Consider the following 22,257-nt stretch of genomic DNA (forward strand, 5'->3'; position numbering starts at 1 on the left):
AATTTTAGGATAGTCTTTCCACAGTTGAACTCCTGTTCAGTGATTTTCCTTTGGAACTTCGGATGCAGTTTTCATTTAGTTTCTATTGGGAGGTAAGAGTGGAGTGTTGGCTTTGGTTTCTTTCCTAGACTAGTTTTTTCCCTCATTTGTTTTGGGGTTTTAATTTTTATTTATTTTTTTTAAAGTGGTCTCTCTCAGTGACTGCAGCTTGTCACTGCTAGGTAGGCAGTTCTCCCAAATTAAATATTTAAGGTTTAGTCATGTAAAGCAGATTTTGCCTGAATGTGCCAGAATGAAAGAACTTACTCCGGTACATCTGTTTCTGTTCCATTGTTGAAATTCTTGTAGAGTTCAAAAATAAGAACAAAAGGTAACAGAGAACACCAGTACAGAACAATTTTGCCTGGTTGTACTTTTTTTGGTCCTTTATTCCAGAGGGGTAAAAATCCTTTTGGGTACAGTTGATGTAATTTTTCTACAGAATTACAGTATAAACGGAAGGGTTTCTGAGCCCTGTAACAGTATTTCTTCTATAATGCATTTTTCATTTGAAGTACTACAGGATTTGTAGTTCTATATTTGAATGTAGCCCACATGAATATGAACACACCACTTAATATTTGAAAACTTGAGAATAGGAAATATTGTCCTTGTACAGACTCTGTAGATGGAACATTCATGCTTCATGTGTGGAGAATGAGAAAACACATGGACACATTAGCTGGAATGCATCTGGCAGGTCTCTTCCTTGGGGAGAGGGAGTGTTCCATAGCTGTGAGTTGTTTTCTTTTCAAAGTGGCAGAAAAAGTTGTTCTGTATTTGTTCTTTATCCAAGATATTCTGGCTTCCTGAATTCTTATTTTGCAACTTGAGAACTAACTACATCATGTACTCCACATATGTTATATCCCTGTTACCACAGGGATGGAAATGTTAAGATGCTCCACCAGTCAGCCTTTATCAAAACAAAAATGACCAAGATCTTTATACTGGAAGATTGTCGTCTTGAAAAGGCACTGAACATCTCCCTGGATCTGAGGACCTGTGGCTGTCACAAGCTGACATCACCTGAAGTCAGACCATTTAGCACCATCTTTAGTGCCAGGCAAGTTTTTGTCAGCAAGCTCATTGGGTGCTGCTATCCTAACAAGTCCATTTTGAGGATATTACCTCTCTGTCTACATGATAAATATGACAACATCAGCATCAGGTTGTTCAGTAAAATCCAGGAAGACAAAGTTAACGTATGCTTGAAGTGCTATGTTTTCAAGACCTCATGCCTTGGAGAATATGGCCACTTGTGCCTGGGAAATGAAATTAAGAAGCCAGCATTATGATAGTAGCAGTCGTCCTCCTTATCTGTGAATTCTAGATTTCCCTCCACAAGACCCGTGTTCCTTTACTGTGGCTACAGTTCAGGCATTCAGCCAGTGTATATCAGTTACAATATGCTATCACAGAGAAAAATAGTGTAAATTTATTTTATTCTAAGCAGGTTCATCTTTATTTTTCCAGTGAAAATTCCTCACCGTCATGGAAGTAGCACCTCAAAACCTTTCCAGAAGGCGGTCTCTGTTGGAACCGTTATTTTCTTCTTGGGAAGGGTGTACTGCAGTAGTTAAACTTGCTGAAATAAATAGAGCATGTCCTTCAGTATGGAAATGAAACCATGTTTTGTGGTGATGTTTTATCATCTGTCTGCCGCCTGGATGTCATTGCCTGTTAAGGAAATCTGATTAACCTCCTGAATCCTCTGTGTGGTGGGTTGACCCTGGCCGGTGGCTGAGCCCTCACCCAGTTGTTTGCTCACTCCCCTGCAGCGGGATAGAGGAGAGAAACAGAAGGGCAAAAGTGGAAAAAAAAACTTGTGGGTTGAGATAAAGACAGTTTAGTAAGTGAAGGTGGGAGGAAGAAATTAAAAAAAGCGGAGGGAGGGAAGGGGGAAGTGATGCAAAAGTAATCAGTGTGTGTCACACCAGCAGACCAAAGTCCAGCCTGTCTCCAAGCAACATCTACTTTGCCTGGAAAAACTCCCCCAGTTTTATTACTGAGCATGATGTTACATGGTATTGGAGTATCTCCTTGGTCAATTTGGGACAACTGTTGCAGCTGTGTCCCCTCTCAACCTCTTGCCCACCCCTAGCCCTACTTGCTCTGGGGGGCAGAGTGCGAAACACAGAAGGCCTTGATGCTGTGCAAGCACTGCTGAGCAACACCTAAAACACCAGTTTATTATCAACACTCTTTTAGTCACTTATCTAAAACACAGCACCATATGGGCTGCTGTGAAGGAAATTAACTTTATTGCAACTAGACCCACTAGACTCTGTCCCTGAAAGTTTTCAAATTCTGTCATTTCACTGCTCACAGGGTAAGTGGGGAATACCAGGTTTCTAGGAAGTGAATACTTGCTTTAATCCTTCTTAGCTAAGCTTTCCAGGTTCAAAAGCAAGCATTTGAAGCACAAGGCTGATTTCAGCAAAGGCATTTGTTCCTTTGCCTCAGTGCAGTTGGGCCATCAGATTATTTCATACTGCTTTCCTGAAGTGAACAAGCTGTTCTTCTTTGACTTCCTGCCCACTGAAACCAGGCAATTACTTCTTACTCCAAGTTGTCTTCAGGACGTTTCTTCAGGAGTTATTAAGAGAGACCTAGATGATACCGGTCTGTGGAGGTAGCTGTTGTGTAAAAGCTGAACACTATACCAATGCAAGCTGTGGAGTAACTGACGTTGTTCTTGAATCCTTGGTGAGGAGAGGTCTACTTCCTGTAAAACTGATTCCAGTCTTTAAGTTTGGTTCTGCGATTACATACTTGGCTAACCACTATGGTAAATCAGTATGTCTTCCTTCTAAGACAGATGACCTATTTATCTTATGTGACTCATTGCACCAAATGTTACCTCAGATGACTTCAAGTATCTGGAATCATTCTGAGTTCTCCTGGCAAGCATTCCTTCAGTGAGTGGGTCAACATTGCTCAGATTTGCTGTTGATAGTGCTGTTCAGCACTTGTACTTCCCCGAATCCTCCAAAAAGGTGACATCAGATGTATTTCATGAGAGTTGGGAAGCTCATTTTCACTGTCATGTTGTGCAAGGACTGTGGTCTTGGTTAGAAAAGAAGTTTTACATCAGTGCTGTAGGGCTCTGGACTCGTTGAAGTGAGTGAAAGCTTAGATATGATGGGCAACCACATTGTCTGTTACTAGGTTGACAAGTAACATGATGCAGAGTCATTTCTCTTTTGATAAGAAAATCGCTTTTTGGGATAGGTATGTGGAAATTCACCTGTCAGCAGTTCACCCATGTGGGGCTTCAAACTCTAGTGTGCAAATTTAAGGTGTCTTGCTTCTAAACCATGAGCAGCAGACATGATACTCTTATTACAATGTTGGAAGTGGGCTATTGATCTCTTTTCCTTCCTACAGCAACTGGAAGCTCTTCTGCACCTGAATGAATTTGTAGCCAAACTTTTCGTGGATACACTCCCAATTACATCAGGGTGTTTGGCCATACTTATGTTTTTCTGGTTCTGTTGTTAAAAAATCTTTGTAGCCAAAGGAAAGACAAGGTATGTCACTGATAATCCATTTTTTTTATATAGGTGAGAAAGTTTGATATTTGGACCTTCTGCAGTTTTTGTTTTGTATGAAAGGGTAGAGAAAACTCAAGGCCTTGCTTAGCTTTGTGGTTGTTCACATGTGTGTACACACCTTATTTTTCAAGACTGGTTGAATGAATTTCTTATTCTGCGTTGAAATGTTCTCCGGTCTCAGGTGACAAGGTATTCAGCACTGCATGAGCACTGCATCACTCAGGTTCTGGTTCTTGGTAAGTAAACTTCCTGTAGCGCTATTCCATCTCTGTTGTTTCCTGTTATTATGGGTGGAGTGTAGTAGTCTGTTTCAGTCCCAGTAATTTGCCTTTTTCTGTCTCGAGTAACTGAATTGTGAGGCTTTCTATGAGTTAGAATTCGTATTAGGTCATTTAATTTACGTCCTGGCAGGGCTTCAGAAACATGTAGAAGAGTGTTCTTAGCTGATGTTTCCTTCAAAACTACTGTATAACCAAAAATGCTCTTGGAGGGTCACCATCTAGTGCCTTTCATACCACTGAATTCTTCTCACTGTTACGTAGTCCACACATAGAATGTTCTCTTAATGTAAGAATACCACAAAACTCAAGAGAATTATTTATTAGAGTTTAAAGAATGCCTATTATTAGGCTACAGCTGAGAACAGGTTATGGTAAGAATTGTTTTTTGTGGCAATAGTACTGCTTAATAAAAATGGCTTTTGTATGAATTTATCTGTGTGGGGACACAGGAACTTAAACCCCTTGGTGGAGACATTTCACTCAGACATAAAGTAGCTGTACGGGTGTTTTATCTATAACTTTGTCACTTGTGGTTTTGAGCGATTAATCTTTCACTGAGTATAAAATGGGGATGTCCCTGTTTTGACAGGTCATCTGTCACCATGGTAACCGAAGATAGTGACCTCCTTTATTAAAAGTGTTGTGTTATTATGATGGAACGTATTTTAGAAATTGAAGCATTGTTTGTGTTCTGACATCTGGTGCAAGAAAAATGTCTTTTGAGTACAGCTGTTAGGCTGAAGAGAAATTAGTAGGCAAAATCTTTGAAAACTAAACAGTCTGTCTTTAAATATAACGGTCCAGGATAATGATGTATTTAGTAGGCAAAAAAAGAAAAAATGGGGGGGGGGGGGGGATAGGCTATTAGCTTACCTCTCTGCGAGTCACCCATGATAACATAGCCTTATGCTACAGATGTTTGCGCATCACATGATATGGCCACTGCTGGGTTATACCTAGTTTTCTGCACTGAGGTTCAGGGCTGCACCTGCAGCTGATGTAGGATAAGTATTTTATATCACACTAATGGAGGAGCTCAATCAACACAGCAGCAGTTGTTATATGATTCTGAAATAAAACTTTGTTTTTTAGAAACTGTAGTAGTAGACGATACAGGTGCTACTCCTTTATAAATTAGTAGTTCCTGAGACTTACCAAAATTAAAAAACTCAGATCTGAAGGTGACATGATTCTGTTCCTCTAACAAAAAAATGCAGTAACCACTGTTGTAGCTGTGTGTGCATGCGCTGTTGCATTTTAACTAACAGGATCCCACCTATTAAAGTCTGTAAGATCAGGCTAATCTGGGGAAAATAAAAGCTGAAGGGTGTTAGCTTGTAGTTCCTCCTTATTTATGAGTATCTTAAGCATTGCATATTAAATCTGAACCTTACGTTTTTACTTTCTTTACTTTCTATAATTAAAACAGCACTCTCTTGCATTTCTTCCCCTGACTCCCCTTAAGGAACTTGTATGTGATGCATAAGATTATTCCTATGGAAAGCAGGGTAATACAGTTTTCAACTGAGATCTTTATGTGGAAATGGAGTAGTGTAGTGAATTCTGTGCAGGGTGTTGACCAAAGAGAATGATTGTGATGGGTAACTCAAATAACACCTTTCTACCTGGTAGAAGAGTTAGAGGAAGCTCTTTGGTTATCTGTTACTGTAGTAAACTTACTTTATTTGCTCAGCTAGATTTGATGTTAGCATCAAACCAATAAAGATATTAAAAAAACACATTATGCAGGTCTACCTCATTAGCAAGCTGATCTTCAAGGAGATTAGCTAATATAACTTAACTCTGTAGAAAGAGCCAGCATTTTTGGATGTATGAGTAATCTTTCAGGTAATCTACATTAAAAAAAGAGATCTAAGTAATGACAAATGGCTTGGCTTTAAAACTTTACTTGTGTGTTTTGTTGATTTTTAAAAGGACAACTCCTTATTAGCTTTTTGTAGATAGCTGTAAAATATTTGACTGTCAAAATACTTAAAAACCATTCACAAAAATAACTTGAAATGCTATAGCTATTTATCTCAGTATTTTTGCTTGCAAGTCAAATACATGAAGCTATGTAAACCTATAGCTGTGTGTTTCTTTTCTTACTACACCTATGTTCTTTACACAGGTCAGTTTACTTTAAAAGGTATATGAAGATTTAGGGAAAGGTAGAATGTATTCAGTTTAAAAGAGGAAAAAAGTGTCTGATTTGTAGTAAAGATTAATCTTTCACTAAATACAGAGTCCAAACCTTCTACTTCAAATATGTGAACTTGGTATAGCTAGAACTGTGTTCTACTGCTGCATTTGCTCTTCCTCATAGGATGGAAAATCTGTGCAGAATCTTCTTTCTGTCTCTCAGAAAATGTATTCTCTGCTTGCTTATCATGGGTCTGTATGTTGGTGAGCCCTACATTGAACTAAAGTTATCAGCCAGCTCTGGGAAGTGTTTTGCTTACTCTTTTGCAACATTGCATTCCCTGCTAATTAGATACATCCGACTCCCTGGTGCCTTTGAAACAAGTCAATGCTTGAGAAGACACATTTGGTCTTGTACAGTGACAGTTTTCCTCATCAGCAAAATTTTCAGGTGATAATTCACACTGGTAATCTAATTTTATCTTTTTCAAAGATAGACTGCGGTAGGGATAAGATTCCTCATGCAAGCTGAATATTTGCTTGAAGTCCTTCTGACAGTAGGTCTTAAATGATGTTACACAAACCATTGTAATTTTTGGAGGAAAAAAAAAATTATGTTCATCTTAGTGGTTGCTTATAAATCTCTTTAATAGGGAAAATACGTAATTTTGTATACATTTTGAGAAACCCATTTGCTTTGCATTGTTTCTGCTTTTTATTTGGAGATGCAGTAGGCATGAAATCTTTGTCTTCCATTTTGGAATACTTTTTTGAACATTCTCATTTTTACAAGAACTTATTTCAGAGCTCTTTCCTTTTTGACTGAATTTGAGCTCTGTGACTCCCTCCCTCAAACAAAACCAGTTGTTCAGACTGGATACAAATGTGTGCTTCAAGGGAAGTCTCATTGTTTGCCTTAGAAAAATGTCTTTGTCCATGAGTTTACACATCTTTTACAAAAGAAGACCAAACCCCAAACTTTATGTGTATGTTTATTCCACCCTGTATATCCAGCTACTACTAATCTTATTCTGTCAAATAGACTGGATCTAATATTATTCTGGTAGCATATACATCAGTTTTGGAAGCATTTCTTGAACTCAAGACACTGTTTCTGTAAAAGAATTTTTTCCCTACTTGGGTCTTAGGATAAGCAATACAAATAGTAAGTGTTATGATGCATTAAGTTTAATAGTAACTTTATCTTATTGATATATTTCACGTTTTGTATTCCTACTTTTATTGTAAGTATGTTTATAGCTAACAGCTGAAGGGAGTGGAGAGAAGCTGATAGACTAACACAATATGCACTGCATAAGCCTCATGTCCTTAGGAAACCCCCTGGGGAAGTGTGAAGATATCTTGCTAAAGCCAAAGAGCTAGCAATTCACAAGATGCTCAAAGTACTGAGCTCTGACAAGTTTTGTGGAAGTAGGTAGTCTAATAGAAGAACTGTGCAAGTATTCAAAGTTAGAAAAAGCTTACAGTACAATAAAAATGCTATTGCACACCAGACTGCTGCAGAGCAGGTGTTACAGATTGGAAGAAAAATTTATCTGTGCTCAGACCTTATTAGACTGAGATTCTAACGAACAGGATCAAGCCCTTTAGGAATTCAGGCTTCAGTAGCTTGTTGCTCACAGTGCTACTTGTTCTTCCTCTCCTCATCCAGATTTTTGATTTTGATTTTTTTTTTTATAATTTTATTTTTTTTGTAGTGAAGCTTATGGATTTTTTTGTTTGGTTGGTTGGTTTTGGTTGACTTGATTTTCACCTTACTCTAATTTATTATTTAGCACTTTTAAAATGAAAATAGAATTGCAATGTTAGGAAACTTCAGACTTTTTATATAGGATTTAGTCTGTAACTTGCCTAAATTCTGTAGGGTCTGAAATGTCCTATTAAAAATGTAATTTCATGATGATATATATGGGTTTTCAAAATGAATAATTTTATTATGAAATTACTTTGAGCAGTGTTGTCTTTTTTTTCTTTGTCACATGACTCTGATATTTCCATTGAATGTCACAGAAGGAATCTCTTTTTGTGTTGGCTTTGTAATCTTGTTTATCAATGTTCACATGGGTATGAATGATGTTGATGTCAACCCACCCCCAAACTATATTAACATTTTCAATAGAGCATAGTAGTATATTTCCATATTCAGTTTGCTGGGCCTGAATTTTGTTTAGGATTATCTGCATGATGTCATTCATAGATATAATTATGACTTTCTCTGACTATTACTGAGCATGATTAGACACTTCCAGAAGCTATGTTATTTTGTGTGTCTGAACAAATAGCATATAGTCAGTAAAATGATAAATGTGGGATTCCCTCCTCCCTGCCCTGGTTTAGCTTTGTTTCTACTCTGCTTCTAGGAAAAAAAATAGTAATAGAGGTTGAAACATGCTTGTACTTAAAATAAGAAGTAAAACGTGTTTCAGCATATGAGAGGTAGGTATTGGGATCAGTGCTGTTTAACATCTTTGTCGTCGACACGGACAGTTGGATCGAGTGCACCCTCAGCAAGTTTGCCAACGACACCAAGCTGTGTGGTGCCGTCAACACACTGGAGGGAAGGGATGCCATCCAGAGGGACTTTGACAGGCTTGAGAGGTGGGCCCTTGCGAACCTCATGAAGTTCAACAAGGCCAAGTGCAAGGTCCTGCACATGGGTCGGGGCAGTCCCAAGCACAAATACAGGCTGGGCAGAGAATGGACCGAGGGCAGCCCTGTGGAGAAGGACTTGGGGGTGTTGGTTGATGAGACGGTCAATGTGACCTGGCAATGTGCACTTGCAGCCCAGAAAGCCAACCGTATCCTGGGCTGCATCAAAAGAAGCGTGGCCAGCAGGTCGAGGGAGGTGATTCTCCCCCTCTGCTCTGCTCTGGTGAGACCCCACCTGGAGCACTGTATACAGCTCTGGCGTCTTCAGTAGAAGAAAGACATGGACGTTGGAGTGGGTCCAGAGGAGGGGCACGAAGATGATCAGAGGGCTGGAGCACCTATTCTATGAAGACAGGCTGAGAGAGTTGGGGTTGTTCAGCCTGAAGAAGAGAAAGCTTTGGGGAGACCTTATAGCAGCCTTCCAGTACCTGAAGGGGGCCCACAGGAAAGCTGGAGAGGGACTTTTTAGTAGGTCCTGTAGCAATAGCAACTGAAAGAGAGTAGATTTAGATTTAGATTAAGAAATTCTTCACTGTGAGGCTGGTGAGTCACTGGAACAGGTTGCCCAGAGAAGTTGTGGATGCCCCATCCCTGGAAGTGTTCAAGGCCAGGTTGGATGGGGCTTTGAGCAACCTGGTCTAGTGGAAGGTGTCCCTGCACATGACAGAGGGGTTAGAACTAGATGATCCTTAAGGTCCTTTCCAACCCAAACCTTTCTATGATTCTGTGATTTAGGGTATGTTTTAATTACTGCATTTAGATCTGAATTTTCATATTCAGGAATCCTGTAAATGCATACTGATAGAGAAGAACATTCTTCCTTACCTATTATACTCCTATAAAGTGATTTAGAAAAATAAGTTTCAGCAGGTGAACTGACTTCTTTAAGAATAAATGTAGAAAGCCTTCTTGTGAAGTTGTTTGCTGGATATTAGAGCATGAATAACTTTTCTTTATACTCAGCAAAATCAGATTACAATACAGCTACTTACAGCTCTGGACTGTAAATATCTGTATACTTATTCTAACCTTGGAATCCATGTGTGGTTAAAAAACAACCAAAAAAAAAGTAAAAAAGGTAAAAGAGAAGTATTTACTCAAGCTAGTTTTGTATAATGTATTCAAATTTTCTATGCTGAAATGGGTGTTGATTAATACATTGAAATAATACTGAAAATGCAAAATTGTTTTAGGGTAAAATTATGATCTTACGTTTAGGAAATTTCAAAGTGGAGCTCAACTTTTAGTTATTGGGTATATCAGTTAAAGATAAATCAAAGGGTGGTTGTGGGAGGAAGATAACTTACTGAAAACAGAAAGCAGAGTTAATAAATCGGGCAGTGTTATTTCTAAAGTAAAGCAATACACATTCTTTGTTAGACCTGAGAAACTGCCTAAATTTTCTTTTTTTTTCTGTGAGCAGTCTGAGAAGCTCTAAAACATTGATTCAGAGTACAAAGCCGAGTACAGTTTTGTCATCTTAATTTTTATACCTTCCTTGAAAATAAATAAAAAAGATTTTTTTCCAAGACAGCTGGGGAAGTCTTGTTCAGTTAGGTGTGCTCAAAAGAATGTTTCTTTAACTTAGAATGTTTATTTTGAAGTCTGATCTTCCCTTCCTATCCAGAAGCTGGCAAAAGTGATTTGTTTGCAAACAAAAAGGGGAATTGTCCATGAGCAGGAAACTTTCTCCCTGCCAGCCCCCCAAGCTTTTTTCCAATTTCTTGAATATTAGGCCAACTATTGGATAGGGCGTAACTTGAAAATGATTTAACATTCATTGTTGCTTTCTCTTGTCTGTTATTTTCTTTTAAGACTTTTGCAAAGCCATGTTACTGTCCACCCAGCAAAAACACAGTGTATGTCCAGAAGTGTATTATGTCCCAAACTTCTCTTTGAAAGGAAGAGTCCTGAGATCCAGCCGTTACTGCCAAGCTGTGTTAATTGTATCAGTAACTTATGCAGATAAAATTTTGGGGGAGTTGGAATCCAAGTGAAAGGTGGAGGATGGTGATATACTGAAGGGTTCTTCAACAATAACTGACACCTTCATAGGCCCTAGGACAGAAAAACTTTTTAAAGGACATTTCATGTTATTGCAGAAGTTCCCACATGGGCTCTTAAAAACAGTAGATGCAACAGCAGCAAAAAAGTAATTTTTTACAGAACTAAAAATTGAAAAATGTCAGTGAGATCATTGCCACTCATTGCTAAGGTTTTGGTCTTCAGCACGGCTCTCAATGAGGTAGCACTTTACATGACTAACAGTTTTTCAGGTATACTACTGACTTGGTGACTTTGGTATGTGGCCCTTCTGAGGGGTTGGAAGCTGATGGAGCCGTGGCTGATGAGATCATTGTGTGCCCTGTCAGCCAGTGCTGTTGTGCATGATACCGAGCAGTGTTAGAGGGACACCACTGCAGTAGGTAAATATGCATCTAACCTATGGTCGTGATTATAACATCCCTATTTATTCACTCTTCTTCCTCTTCATTCTGCCCATGCTTCCCTTTTCTCTGATTTCCTTCCTCTTCTGCTTTTTATGGTATTTCTCCATTTTCATTTCGGTTTGCATTGATACAACTTCAGTGGATGAAGTTCATCCTTAAATATGAATTTTCCCCAGACTTTTCAAACCTGTGTTAGAGGTTTTCTAACTGAGTAGCAATTGCTGGCCTTTCAGCAGAAACACCTTGGTTTAGTGGAACAAGATACGGCATGTATTGCCATATTCCACATCTCCCCTGACACCACCTCCCCACCCCCGACTCCCCTGCTTGAATTGAATTAAAATACAAGCTAGAATATTTTTCTTCCTTTATTTACAAAACATAGAAATTATTTCTGATACCCAGGAATAATGAAGATCATAGTTGACCTGCACAGGAGACAATTTATTGCAATAGGGTGATCCTGTGAATAAGGCAATAATCTAAGATCTGGGTGGTATTGATTGACCCCATTTCTTGTACATTGTTTGGGGGCATAGATCACTTTCTCTGTGCTTCCTTCTCCTGTGTATGAGATGGGTTAATGGCTCTGCAAAATAGAAAAGTACCAAAATCAAATAAATATTGAGGCATTCGGGAATTTGGACCATCCAAGTATTTCAGGTAGTCCTGACTAGCAGTGTCAGGACGTTTGGGGGAAGATTGAAATACTACTTTTTTTTTCTGAAAAGTTCAACAAATTTTTTCTGTTTACAAAGAAAAGGGCCTGAGGATCATCTTATCCTGTTATTTGTTGTATCCTTGATAATATAGCAAGCCTCCAGAATGTCTGTTGTTCAAATTCCCAAGATTGTTGCATGCATTTCTTTGACTTGATTAAGATGAACTGACTATGAATTGTGCCAGTTGTACAAATAGTGTCTTTGGTCATTGTGGGAAGCTTGTCTTCACTTGTCTTCCTAAAAGTACCAGCATTCTGTTTAACCTTTTGTGGCTGTTAGGCTGCCATAAAGTCTGTCTTCTCTAGTATACATCAGAGTTAAATGCTCTTTATGTAAATTTTGGTGTCCAGGCTACTTTAGACTTCAAGATGCACATAGCCTGTGATGTGCTGTAATGGGCTTAGGCAGATTTTTTTCAGAACTTTGTGCCATGTGTTTTAGGCTTATCAAAGACATATTTTTCCTTCTAGGTATTTAATGTTAGTTCTCCTTAGGCTTCTTGGTTACTTCAGTTCCAGCTCTGACTTCTGTATTAGGACTGAGTTAAAATGGGGATATCTTCTGAAGTATTTTCTGTCTTCTGGCATGAAGATTTTTAAATGTGTGGGGAGACCTCAACTACATTTCTCTTCCCTTTTACAAATGGAGGCGTAAGATGGAATATGAGTTGTCTTCATACTTCTATAAATAGCTTTTCCAAAACTAAAAGTGACAAGAATCCTCGATAGTTTGAAACTTCTGCTGTTTCAAATTGTTTAAGAGCTTTGATACGAAAAAGATTTTTCTTCACAGCAGATTCTGGTGATTTCTTTAGTACTAGGTACTGTTTTGAAAAGAAGGGTAAGTGGTACTGTACTCTGCCACCTGCACCTGTATATCTTTCGCAATACAGTGTGTTTCTAACTTTGAATGTGTAAAGTTGTACTTCTGAATACTCAAAATAAGTTATTAACTTCACATGTAGAATCTATAATGGTAGTTTTAAGGTGTTTTGTGTGGCATAATTACTGATGTTCTTTCTCTGATTTGTAGTGTGTTTCTTCTGCGCAGACCTGAAAATGGTATCTTTTGTAACAAATCACCAAAGTGCTTACATCCAAAGCTTTGCATGTATGATTAACAATACTTAGAGCTCAAATGTATTTTTATCAGGGGTTTGTAAGTGAAAAGACAGAGTTTATCACAGTTCTCATTAATTTGGAATGTAAGTTGCATTAACAGCTCGCTTCTGGAATTTCAAGGGCAAGCAAGAGATGGCATGTGACCTTTCATGGGGAAAGATTTATACAAGAAGGGAGTTTAGGGGACTAGGGTTCAGGAACCAGCAAATTATGCCAGAATTTTAATGTGTTGCTTGTTTGTATTGTTTAAAGAAAAATATGGGAAAAGGGGAAGGAGAAAGAGGGCAGATCAGAAGAGGTTAGCTGGGGAGAAAAGTTGCTTTTTCCTTAATAGCTTAAGGTGTAGTCGGCTCATTCAGCATTCTTACAGGCTGAAATCTCAGTTTTGGTCTTGGGCAAATTCACTCTGTGTATGTATTGTTGTACAGGGACAAGAATCTAATGTCTAAAAATTTGAAGCCTGATTTACTGTGTGGTCAGTTTTGATTCTTAATAGATTAAAGAGTTAAGCCATCTTAAAGGTAAAGGTACTATTGGATGATGATGTTTATTACCTGGCATCCTTCATGAAAATGAAATTGCAATTCATTGCTCTAGTTGTAAAAATACAACTTTCAAAATTTCTGCAATATCTTCACAATTACTATACTCCACTTTATATGACATATAAATATTTTACTACAAAATGTAAGAAAAAAAATACTACAGTTAAAGTATAGGAATAGTTTTGCTTTTGTAGGAATAACAATTTTTCTTTATGAAGATAACAATATGGGTGTTTAATGAGAGTAATGACAGTAGTTTTGTTGGAAATATCTTTTGAATTCTTATTGCTGCCAGGCGTGTTTTGCATATATAATTAATAATGAAAGCAATTAGTGTTTTACGTGAAATGTTGTTGGCATGCAGTGATCTTCCATGCTATGCTCACGCACATGTATACTATATTAAGAAATTTTGTCTGAGTTGTCTGAGTGATGTGTATAGTGCATCTGAGTTTAAGCAGTTTCAAAACCCTCCAGAAACTTCTGTGTAAATGATTTGAATTCAGTGAGCAGTGCTAGCTATGGGGTTTCCACCAGGTTTTTGGGCAGCTTGCACATTATTTGAAAGGATACCAAAAGACAGAAATCTTTGATGATACAAAGATCATTCTTGCTGGCTGTGGCTGTCTGAATCCATTAATGCTGGAATAACCTGTTTTTCCAATTTAAAAACAAGGTGTCAGTATTAATGAGTGCCAGTTCTTCCTGTCACTCTCAATAAAGGGAGTGGAATGAAGAGCAAAACCTCTGGGATCTTTATAGATCTGGGATCTGTAAAGCAGATACTGGCAGGCACTGAGGAGATTATTACTGGTGTTCACTGGCTGTTCAGTATGTGTGTGTTTTTAATGTGGTGTCACATTTGGTTAATTAGCTTTAGTTAATAGGAATTTCACTCGGATATTGAAGGAATGTCCTTTTAGCGTTAAGAATTGATAAAAGGGGCTTGAAAGAAGACTTTGGAAAGGGTAGATGCAGAGTGGAGGGAATCTGGTAGGGATCTAAAACTTATTCATGGGAAAATTTTAATCACTTTATTTTTTTAATTGGGAAAAATGGGCCAAGGCTGTTACTTGTCCTGTGAAAGCAGTTAGAGACCAGAGTGGGGTAGAGGTTACTGAGTTACTTCCCTCTCTAGTTTAACTAAGTGAGCTGTACAGTATAATGGAATAGGAAATTGCAGTCTGTCACAATATCAGTGTATGCTCTTTTGAAGCCCACCTGATGTAGTGAGTCTCAGTCCACGTAGACTCAGAGTAACTGTACCCGTTACACAAAATGTGGGAGACCAGTGGATACATTTAAATGCATACTGAAGGCATAGGCATTACTGGAAGGGCAAAATTGTGCATAGAAGTGTTCTCTACCCCCTGCTTCAGATTTTCTAATTTGTTCTTTAATAGAGGTCTTCAACTTCCGTTAACTATTTGTAATAGATTCTTTTACATAACATAGAACTTTGCATTATTAAACATGTTTTCAAATACTTGATCAGGAGAATAAAAAAAGCCCCAACAACCTCTGTGTTTGAAAAATCATGAAAAAATAAAGATGAGAATGAAACCTGATTTAACAATGCGTTAACATTTGGTATGTGGCCTTGATATTTTTGGAAAGTTGTCAGTAGTTATCAGTAGCATATATTGAAAAAAATTATATCTGTTTTTGAAATCCCATGATCTGATTTTTTTTTTTCTGTTTCTGCTTGTTGCACTATAACAATTGAGAATTTAAAATCACTTAGGAGTTGAGTTGCAGCCACCTCTTGAATAATCTGATATCTTCAGACATAACTGCTCTGTTGAAAGATGAATGACTTAATAAAAGTCAGCGGAAGGCAGATAGTATTGACATCTCTTCACCCCAAACCATGGAATTTAGGGACTTAGGACAATTTTACTGTTACTCATCTAGTTGGATTGAAAAATGCCAACAGAGAATCAACAGTAATTACACTATAAAGTATTGGAAAAATGTGGTGAGCATACTGTATAGAATTGCTTTTATTATTAAATGGGAGTGCAGCTACTGTGTCTTCTCTTGCACAGGTTTTAATCTTGTGTAGCAGCATTAAGCTAATTACTTTGTATTTACATTCATGTAAAGGAATAGAGTCTGTAAAGACCTTTTCTATCTATCTTTTTGCTACTGTATAAGGATTAAATGTAAATTTCTGTATTTGGGTGAAGTACACTTCCAATCAAAGTAAGTAGCTTCTTGTGGCAAGAGCAGGCCAGGTACTCACTGCCTGTAGAATGGAGATTCTTCCAAGTGTTCTGGGTCTAAACTTTTCACAAAGAATGCAAATTGCAGCTCAGTAACATGTGTTTTTGAAAATAATAATTTTATTTCTCTCCAAATTTATCAGATCACAATGGATTTTACTTTGTAATTGAAAACACATAAACCTGTGATATTTTGAGGAATTGTCCTGATTTGGAAGGAGTGCAGATTCATTAAAAAACCCCCAACACCCCACCCCACCCCCCCAAAACCAAACCAAAGTCTGGTGGGATGGAAGGAGGGTTTCCCATCCATCTCTATTGTATACAGTTTAAGAAACTATGTGAAGTAGTTAGATTTTATGCATTATAAGTAGATTTGTAAATCTCTGTCACAGGACTTTTCTGTGGAAGGATTAACAGTGCTTTTTTGGTGGGTTTTTAAATTTTTTTTTATTCACATCTGATGCATAATACACATCTGATGCAAAATACTTATTTTTCTTATTTTTTCTGATGCTCATATCTTGGCTACAGAACTATTCACTTTAATTTTTTTCCTTTAAAATGCTGCATTTCTATGATGTGTCCTTCATGCATCCTTCCCTAAACTCTTTTTTCCAACTTTGATCTTTCTTTACATTTAAGTTGATGATTTTCTGAAGATTCATCTTAACTGCTGTGGGCCTTAATGTTTACTGTTTAATATCTGGAATTTTTTTGAAACTTCTCTGAGCCTTTCTGAAAAGGATGCTTTTCTAATTTTTTGAAAACTTGGATATCAAATCAGTTGTACTTGAACTAGAGGTAGATAGAAAATGTTTCTTTTTTCAAGAGTGTTTTCCCAACAGTGGCCTCTAAGATGGAAAAATCAGGAATAACTATACTGGGCATAAATTGCTGAGTTTTGGGAGCAGGGGGCAAGTTGTACGAGAGGAGGTCAGGAACTACCCTGTGCCAGTCACAGCTGCTTCCAGTCAGCTTTGAAACCTGTGTGAACACCACCCCGATGTGTGCCAGAACCTCAGCCACCTAGAGGAGCTGGTGACACATCTGCTGACATGCATTTAAGATAGAGCAACAGCCATGAGAGGCAGGAGATGTGGAAGGGGACATTGCTGGGGACACAGCTAGAGACGCACTCTTGGAAGGAGGTGCTCCATGCCAGAGGAAGCATGCATCCCAAGGGATGCTGGCCACTGGGTTGGGGGCATCACTGGAGGAGCTGAAGCCTGTAGATCAGTGCTGGAGCAGAAGAAGATGAGCAAGAGGCAAGGAACAGCAGAATAAAACTGCTGTGTACGTCACCCCAACCTCCTGCACTGCCAAATGAATTGGAGTGGATGGATTGACAAGGGAAACTGAGATTAGGGAGTGGGGAGGAGAAGCGCTGGACTGAAGTCAAGCCTGTGAAGGGAGAGGAAAGATGTGTTCCCAAATGTTCATTGAATTGTCTATTGTCTTCTTTCAGTGGCAAAACTTTGTTACTTAGCAATAAATTAAATTGAAGTACCAGTTCCCTGAGTCAATACTGATTTTCCTGTGTCAATAACCAGTAGTCTATGAAGCCACCAGTTGTTAATAAACAAACCATTGTCTAGCCCATATATATTATGTAGAATCTGCTAATTATCTTTGAAGATATTTTGAACTGTTTAGAGCAGGTGATGTTTCAGACCTAATGAATCAATAGCTAAATCCGCTAGGTGATGCTAACAATGAATTTCTGAATCCCTTGAGTATCTAGAGTGATTTAACACACATTATTATCATACTGATGGTAATCTAATCTTAGCTACAAGGAGGATATAACTCAATATGATGGTGTGCTGTTATTATATTTTAAAGTTGCCTTGTAAAACTATTTTGAATGTTCTGAACCAGGTTCCAATTGGGCAGCTAGAGCTTATTGCTACTCCTCATTTTTTCTCTTCAAAGCACTTACTTCCCACTGAAGTAAGAGCAACCCAAACCTGTTTGGGTGTATTTGTATTTGTACATCTTTGTATGTCTTGTTTTGAAACCTAGTAACTTACTAAGGTATGTTATGCAATGAGATTAAAAAATGTGGCTTCAATTAGACTGTGATAAAGCATTCAGTTGATCACAACTCTGAAAGCATCCTCTACTTGCCTTCAGTACCCCAGAGGAAAAAATTTGAAACGTGTAGGAGTGTTGTACAGAAACTCTGTTTGTGTTTGGTAGTGGAGAGGAATAAACCAATTTGAAAGTAGAAGAATTTAAGGGTCCATGCTAAAAATCTAGTTGAAGGATTCAAGGACTCACCTTAGCTTTACCTGAGACTTTAAGAGAAGAATAATGCATGTGCAGAAAAGTGCAAAATGATTTTTCTCTAAATAGTACTTAGAATATTTTATTCTATGTATTTCAAGGTATCTCCTCAGCATATGAAACTTACATTTAATTATTAGTTGTTTTGGAATGATTTCCCTTTGATCTCAGAGATGAACTGAAGTGCAAATTCAGGTAGCATAAGAAGTTTAATCTGGCATTCAGAAAATGTTCAGAGGTGCGTTTCTTTTGGTAAATTCCTACTGAGGTTTATGATTCATCTTGAAAGCAAAATGGAATTACATGCAGTAAGGTCTTTCAACACTGGTGGCCAGCATTGGTGGCCTTCCAAGGAAAGTAACCAAAACAGAGTGAAAATGTTTTGACATATAAAGGAGTGAATATTAAAAATATTTAAAAAAAAAAAAAACTGTGTGTCTCATAATTCTGAATTAAAAGAAGTTCCTGTAGTGTAACGTAGGGGGTGTCTTTCTAGCAGTGTGAAAAAAGAGAACTAGAAGGATTGGTAGCTTCAAAACATGATGAAGGAGAAGGAATTTTGAGCTGCTTTCCTGGATCTCATTATTTATAGGTGTAATTGGTAGTGTCAGAAGTCTCAGTCTTTTGACAACTGGGGTGGATCCAGAGTAAAAAAACCTGTCACCTGTGTTCCCACAGAGAAAGTTAGGGGACTTATACATAGCAGGGACTGAACATTTTTTGCTGCTGTATTTCTCTGACACTTCCTTTCCAGGAAGTCTCAGCATCTCTGTTCACCTTGATCCTTTTGCCCTTTTTTGCTGTTGGCCTCTCAACCACAAGTTCTGCTCCACTTGCGGAGGGTGATTGGGCTCACTGCTGTCTTGGCTGCATTTGTTTGCTGTCTCTTCCTTGCTCCACCTGCCAGCATTAGAACAACTAGAGGAAGAAGAGACAAAGATAGGACTTATGAAAGGCAGATAACATGGTAATTTGAGACTTTGACTCAACAAGGGAAGAAGTTCTGATACTGAGTCAGTGAAGGGACAGCCTTCTCAGAGTGCAGAATAGAGTAGTAGAGACTATCAAGTCGGCAACTGCATAAAGGAATGGAAGGAAAGACAAGTTCTCTGAGTGGGGTGCCAAAGGTGAAGGGTAAGAGGAGAGCAGAGAAGGCTAAAGGCTAGCAACAAAATACATACAAATTCCTGCCATATCTAGTTGAAAATGTAGCTGTTCTGTTGTTTGGGTTTTTTTTTTTTTTTATGGAAGAAGGAAACAGGGACTGGATGCCTGTAGAAGAAAGAAGGAATGCAGGAGTGTGTTTGCCTGCCTTAGGAGGGAAGGTGTGTGACTCTGCTCTTCTGAGAGTTGTTTAGGGAGAGAATGATAAAGCCTTTCCATTTATGCCTCCTAGTTTTGGAAGGATGTTGAGATGAAATGGTGGAGGGAGAGGAGTGAGAATTCAGTAGAAGATGCTGTATAAGAGTGTACATGAGGCAACACTTAAGTGAAATTAGTGCCTGGTGACCCTATTCAGTTCTTAGGGTCTAATAGCTATGGAGCTCCCTTTCCTTACAAAAACTGCAGCTGTAGCCACGTCTGTATTTGTTCCTTGGTTTCTGGCACAACCTAACTCTGCTTTCTCAACACCTCTGCAGCTTCTCTCTAAATATGATATTTCCTTTGGCTTTTAACTTGCTGATTACATCTCTTACTGCTATTTACATCTCATAGCTAACCCAGTGTGATTGAAGTTCTTCAGCATGCTGCCCTTGGGAATCACAATCAGTATGTGCTATCTTGGGGGTAGGATTGCTGTTTGGAGTTTTCTCTGTGTAGTTTATATGCCCATTGTACCAAGAACATCTGTTCCTAAGTTATTTTCAAGAGAAAATCATAGAACATTAAGTGTAAAAATACATAAACTGGAGAAAATACTTCTTACTAAGTTGTCAGATTGATTCTACCTAAACACCTTGTAAAATTTATTGTGGGTTTTAAAATAGAAGCAAACTCAAACTGTAAATTAGCAGGAAGCGTAAAGGAAGCATATTTTTTTCCACCATAACATTGATTTATGAATTGCTTTATACTAGCAGACTTGAGTTGTAGCAGACTTGAGTTGTGTCAGACTGAAAATTGTTTTTTATGGTAAAGCCAGGAAAATAATGTATTCATTGCTGCTGCTTGGGTGTCTGCAGAGGAAGCAACACATATGGACTGCTACTACTAATGCAGAATTTGTACTGTTTCATAATATTGAAGTATAGCTTTGAGAATTTCACAAGAAAATGTTTAAAAATTTTAATGTTTAATCTCAAAGTTTTGTGATATGACTTTAGAGAAAGGGTGATCCAATTGAATGTGATGGGTCAGCATAGATTATTATAACTATTAAAAGATACTTGAAATGATTGCGAATTTCAACTTTGCTGTTTAGGAAGCTTTGTGTGTAGTTTGATGAAAACTGGTTTACTAAGTACCTGTTTTTATTTTAAATCAAACTTTTATCCATGCTTGCAGTGATATCAGCTTGCTCCCTTATCTACCCTGTTTCTCCTATGATCCACTTTACTGGGTAAGGGAATGCAAATACGGTGGTAGTCTAGAGCTGTGTGCTCTGCTTGGTTGGTTTGAATGTAAGTGCTGATCACCTGTGTGGATGCTGCCTTACAGAAGAGGTAACTGTTCAGCTCTGCTGCTTTTTCCTTCCCTTCGGAGTGGAGGAAAAAACAGGAGTTTGGGCCTCTCGTCTTTACCCAGCGATTGACTTGCAAGCATGTGTGTGTTTTGTGTCTGCTTACCTCTGAAATTACATTGAAATCATCCAAGAGATGCAGAAATTGCTACAGTGAAGACTGATGGATAGATAATGTTATCATAGAAAGCTTGTTTTCTTGGGTTTAAAATGTGTAAAATGTGTTAGACAGGTCTTTGGTGTGCATGTGAAATACTTGGCCATGTTAAATCAGTTTCCTTCAGAAATCAGAATAATACTAATTTTTCAATTTGTTTGGTATGTTTTTAAGATAAAGCAGAGAATTTGCTTTTTTCTGTAGGAAAAGGCAAGATCTGTGCAAGAGAAAAGATCATTCTTCCCACTATTGTACCATGCTTTAAATGTGGAAAACATAAGTTGAAGGGTATTGATTGCATGCTTTATGTTGTGTAGTGGCTCAGTTCAAAATAGTGCTGGCTTTCAACATTCCTTCAGGACAGTATTGATTAACGTAAAAATTGCTTTCACTTTGCCACATTATATTGTGGTGTATCCCAGAGCTAAAATTCAGTACAAAAAAGTTATGATTGTTTCAATATTTATTCCAGGACTTCAGCAGGTGAAGAACAAAATTCATGTTTGTATGTGCATTCCTGTACCATTCAGGGTGACAGGACGCTACAGTTGAATATTTGTGTTGTTTCTGAAGGGCTTTCTATCTATAACACTGTGGCTTTAAAAAAAGGAAGGGGTAAAAAAAAAAAAAAAAGACAGACAATTGCATCAGAGAAGTTATCAGAAATTAGCAGTTTTTCTCTACACCTTTCTGTGGAAAATCACTGCTGGCTTGTCCAAGGAAACCAACTAGAAATACTGGCAAGGAACTAGAGTGTCCTGGATAAATCATGTGGATTTTTAATCTATAGATTTCGTTTTAAAGACCACTTGTTGACAAATGTTTTATTTCTTTTTTAAATATCATATTATCCATTACATTAGTTTTTAATTTACTACTGTTTGTAGAGAGAGACTAGAATTACCAGTAATCATCTGTCACTTCGAAAACATGTATAACAGGCATAGCTGGATGCAGCTTGCACTTCATTCCATGCAGTGACTCCTTGTGTTACTACTGGAGAATATTAAGATTGTATTTATTATATGACTTGCCAGGCACATTTGAGGAGCCTGTTCTGCCTCTTGTGGCGAAACATTTCCTAATATTTGGTATATTCTGAAAATATTCTTAAATTTATGGCGATTTAAATTCTACCAATTTGCCTTTAAGTAATTGAATTTTATCTTTCAGCAGGCCCAACAGAAGGTTTGGGAAAAATAATACAAAGATTTCCTCAGAAGGACTGGGAAGACACTCCTTTTCCACAGGGAATAGAGTTGGTAAGTTTGTATTACATTTTATAATTTTTAGAAATTCTTTCACATACAATTGGAAGATAATATGCCTTCATGCAATAATCTGTATGATCTAACCCGACAGGGACTGGATAGAAATTA

At 37.9% G+C, this 22,257-nt stretch overlaps 1 protein-coding gene across 1 annotated transcript in view; it reads left to right on the forward strand.

Moving 5' to 3' along the window:
* SBF2 (SET binding factor 2) overlaps positions 1-22,257 on the forward strand; it is a 288,299-nt gene that overhangs the window by 29,596 nt on the left and 236,446 nt on the right. Inside the window, exon 2 of the mRNA XM_075713224.1 lies at positions 22,055-22,140. Within this exon, the coding sequence (XP_075569339.1) occupies positions 22,055-22,140 (86 nt within the window). The remainder of the gene's footprint in view (positions 1-22,054; positions 22,141-22,257) is intronic.

Source organism: Pelecanus crispus, chromosome 6, assembly GCF_030463565.1.
Source record: "Pelecanus crispus isolate bPelCri1 chromosome 6, bPelCri1.pri, whole genome shotgun sequence".
In the NCBI taxonomy this organism is placed as follows: Eukaryota; Metazoa; Chordata; class Aves; order Pelecaniformes; family Pelecanidae; genus Pelecanus; species Pelecanus crispus.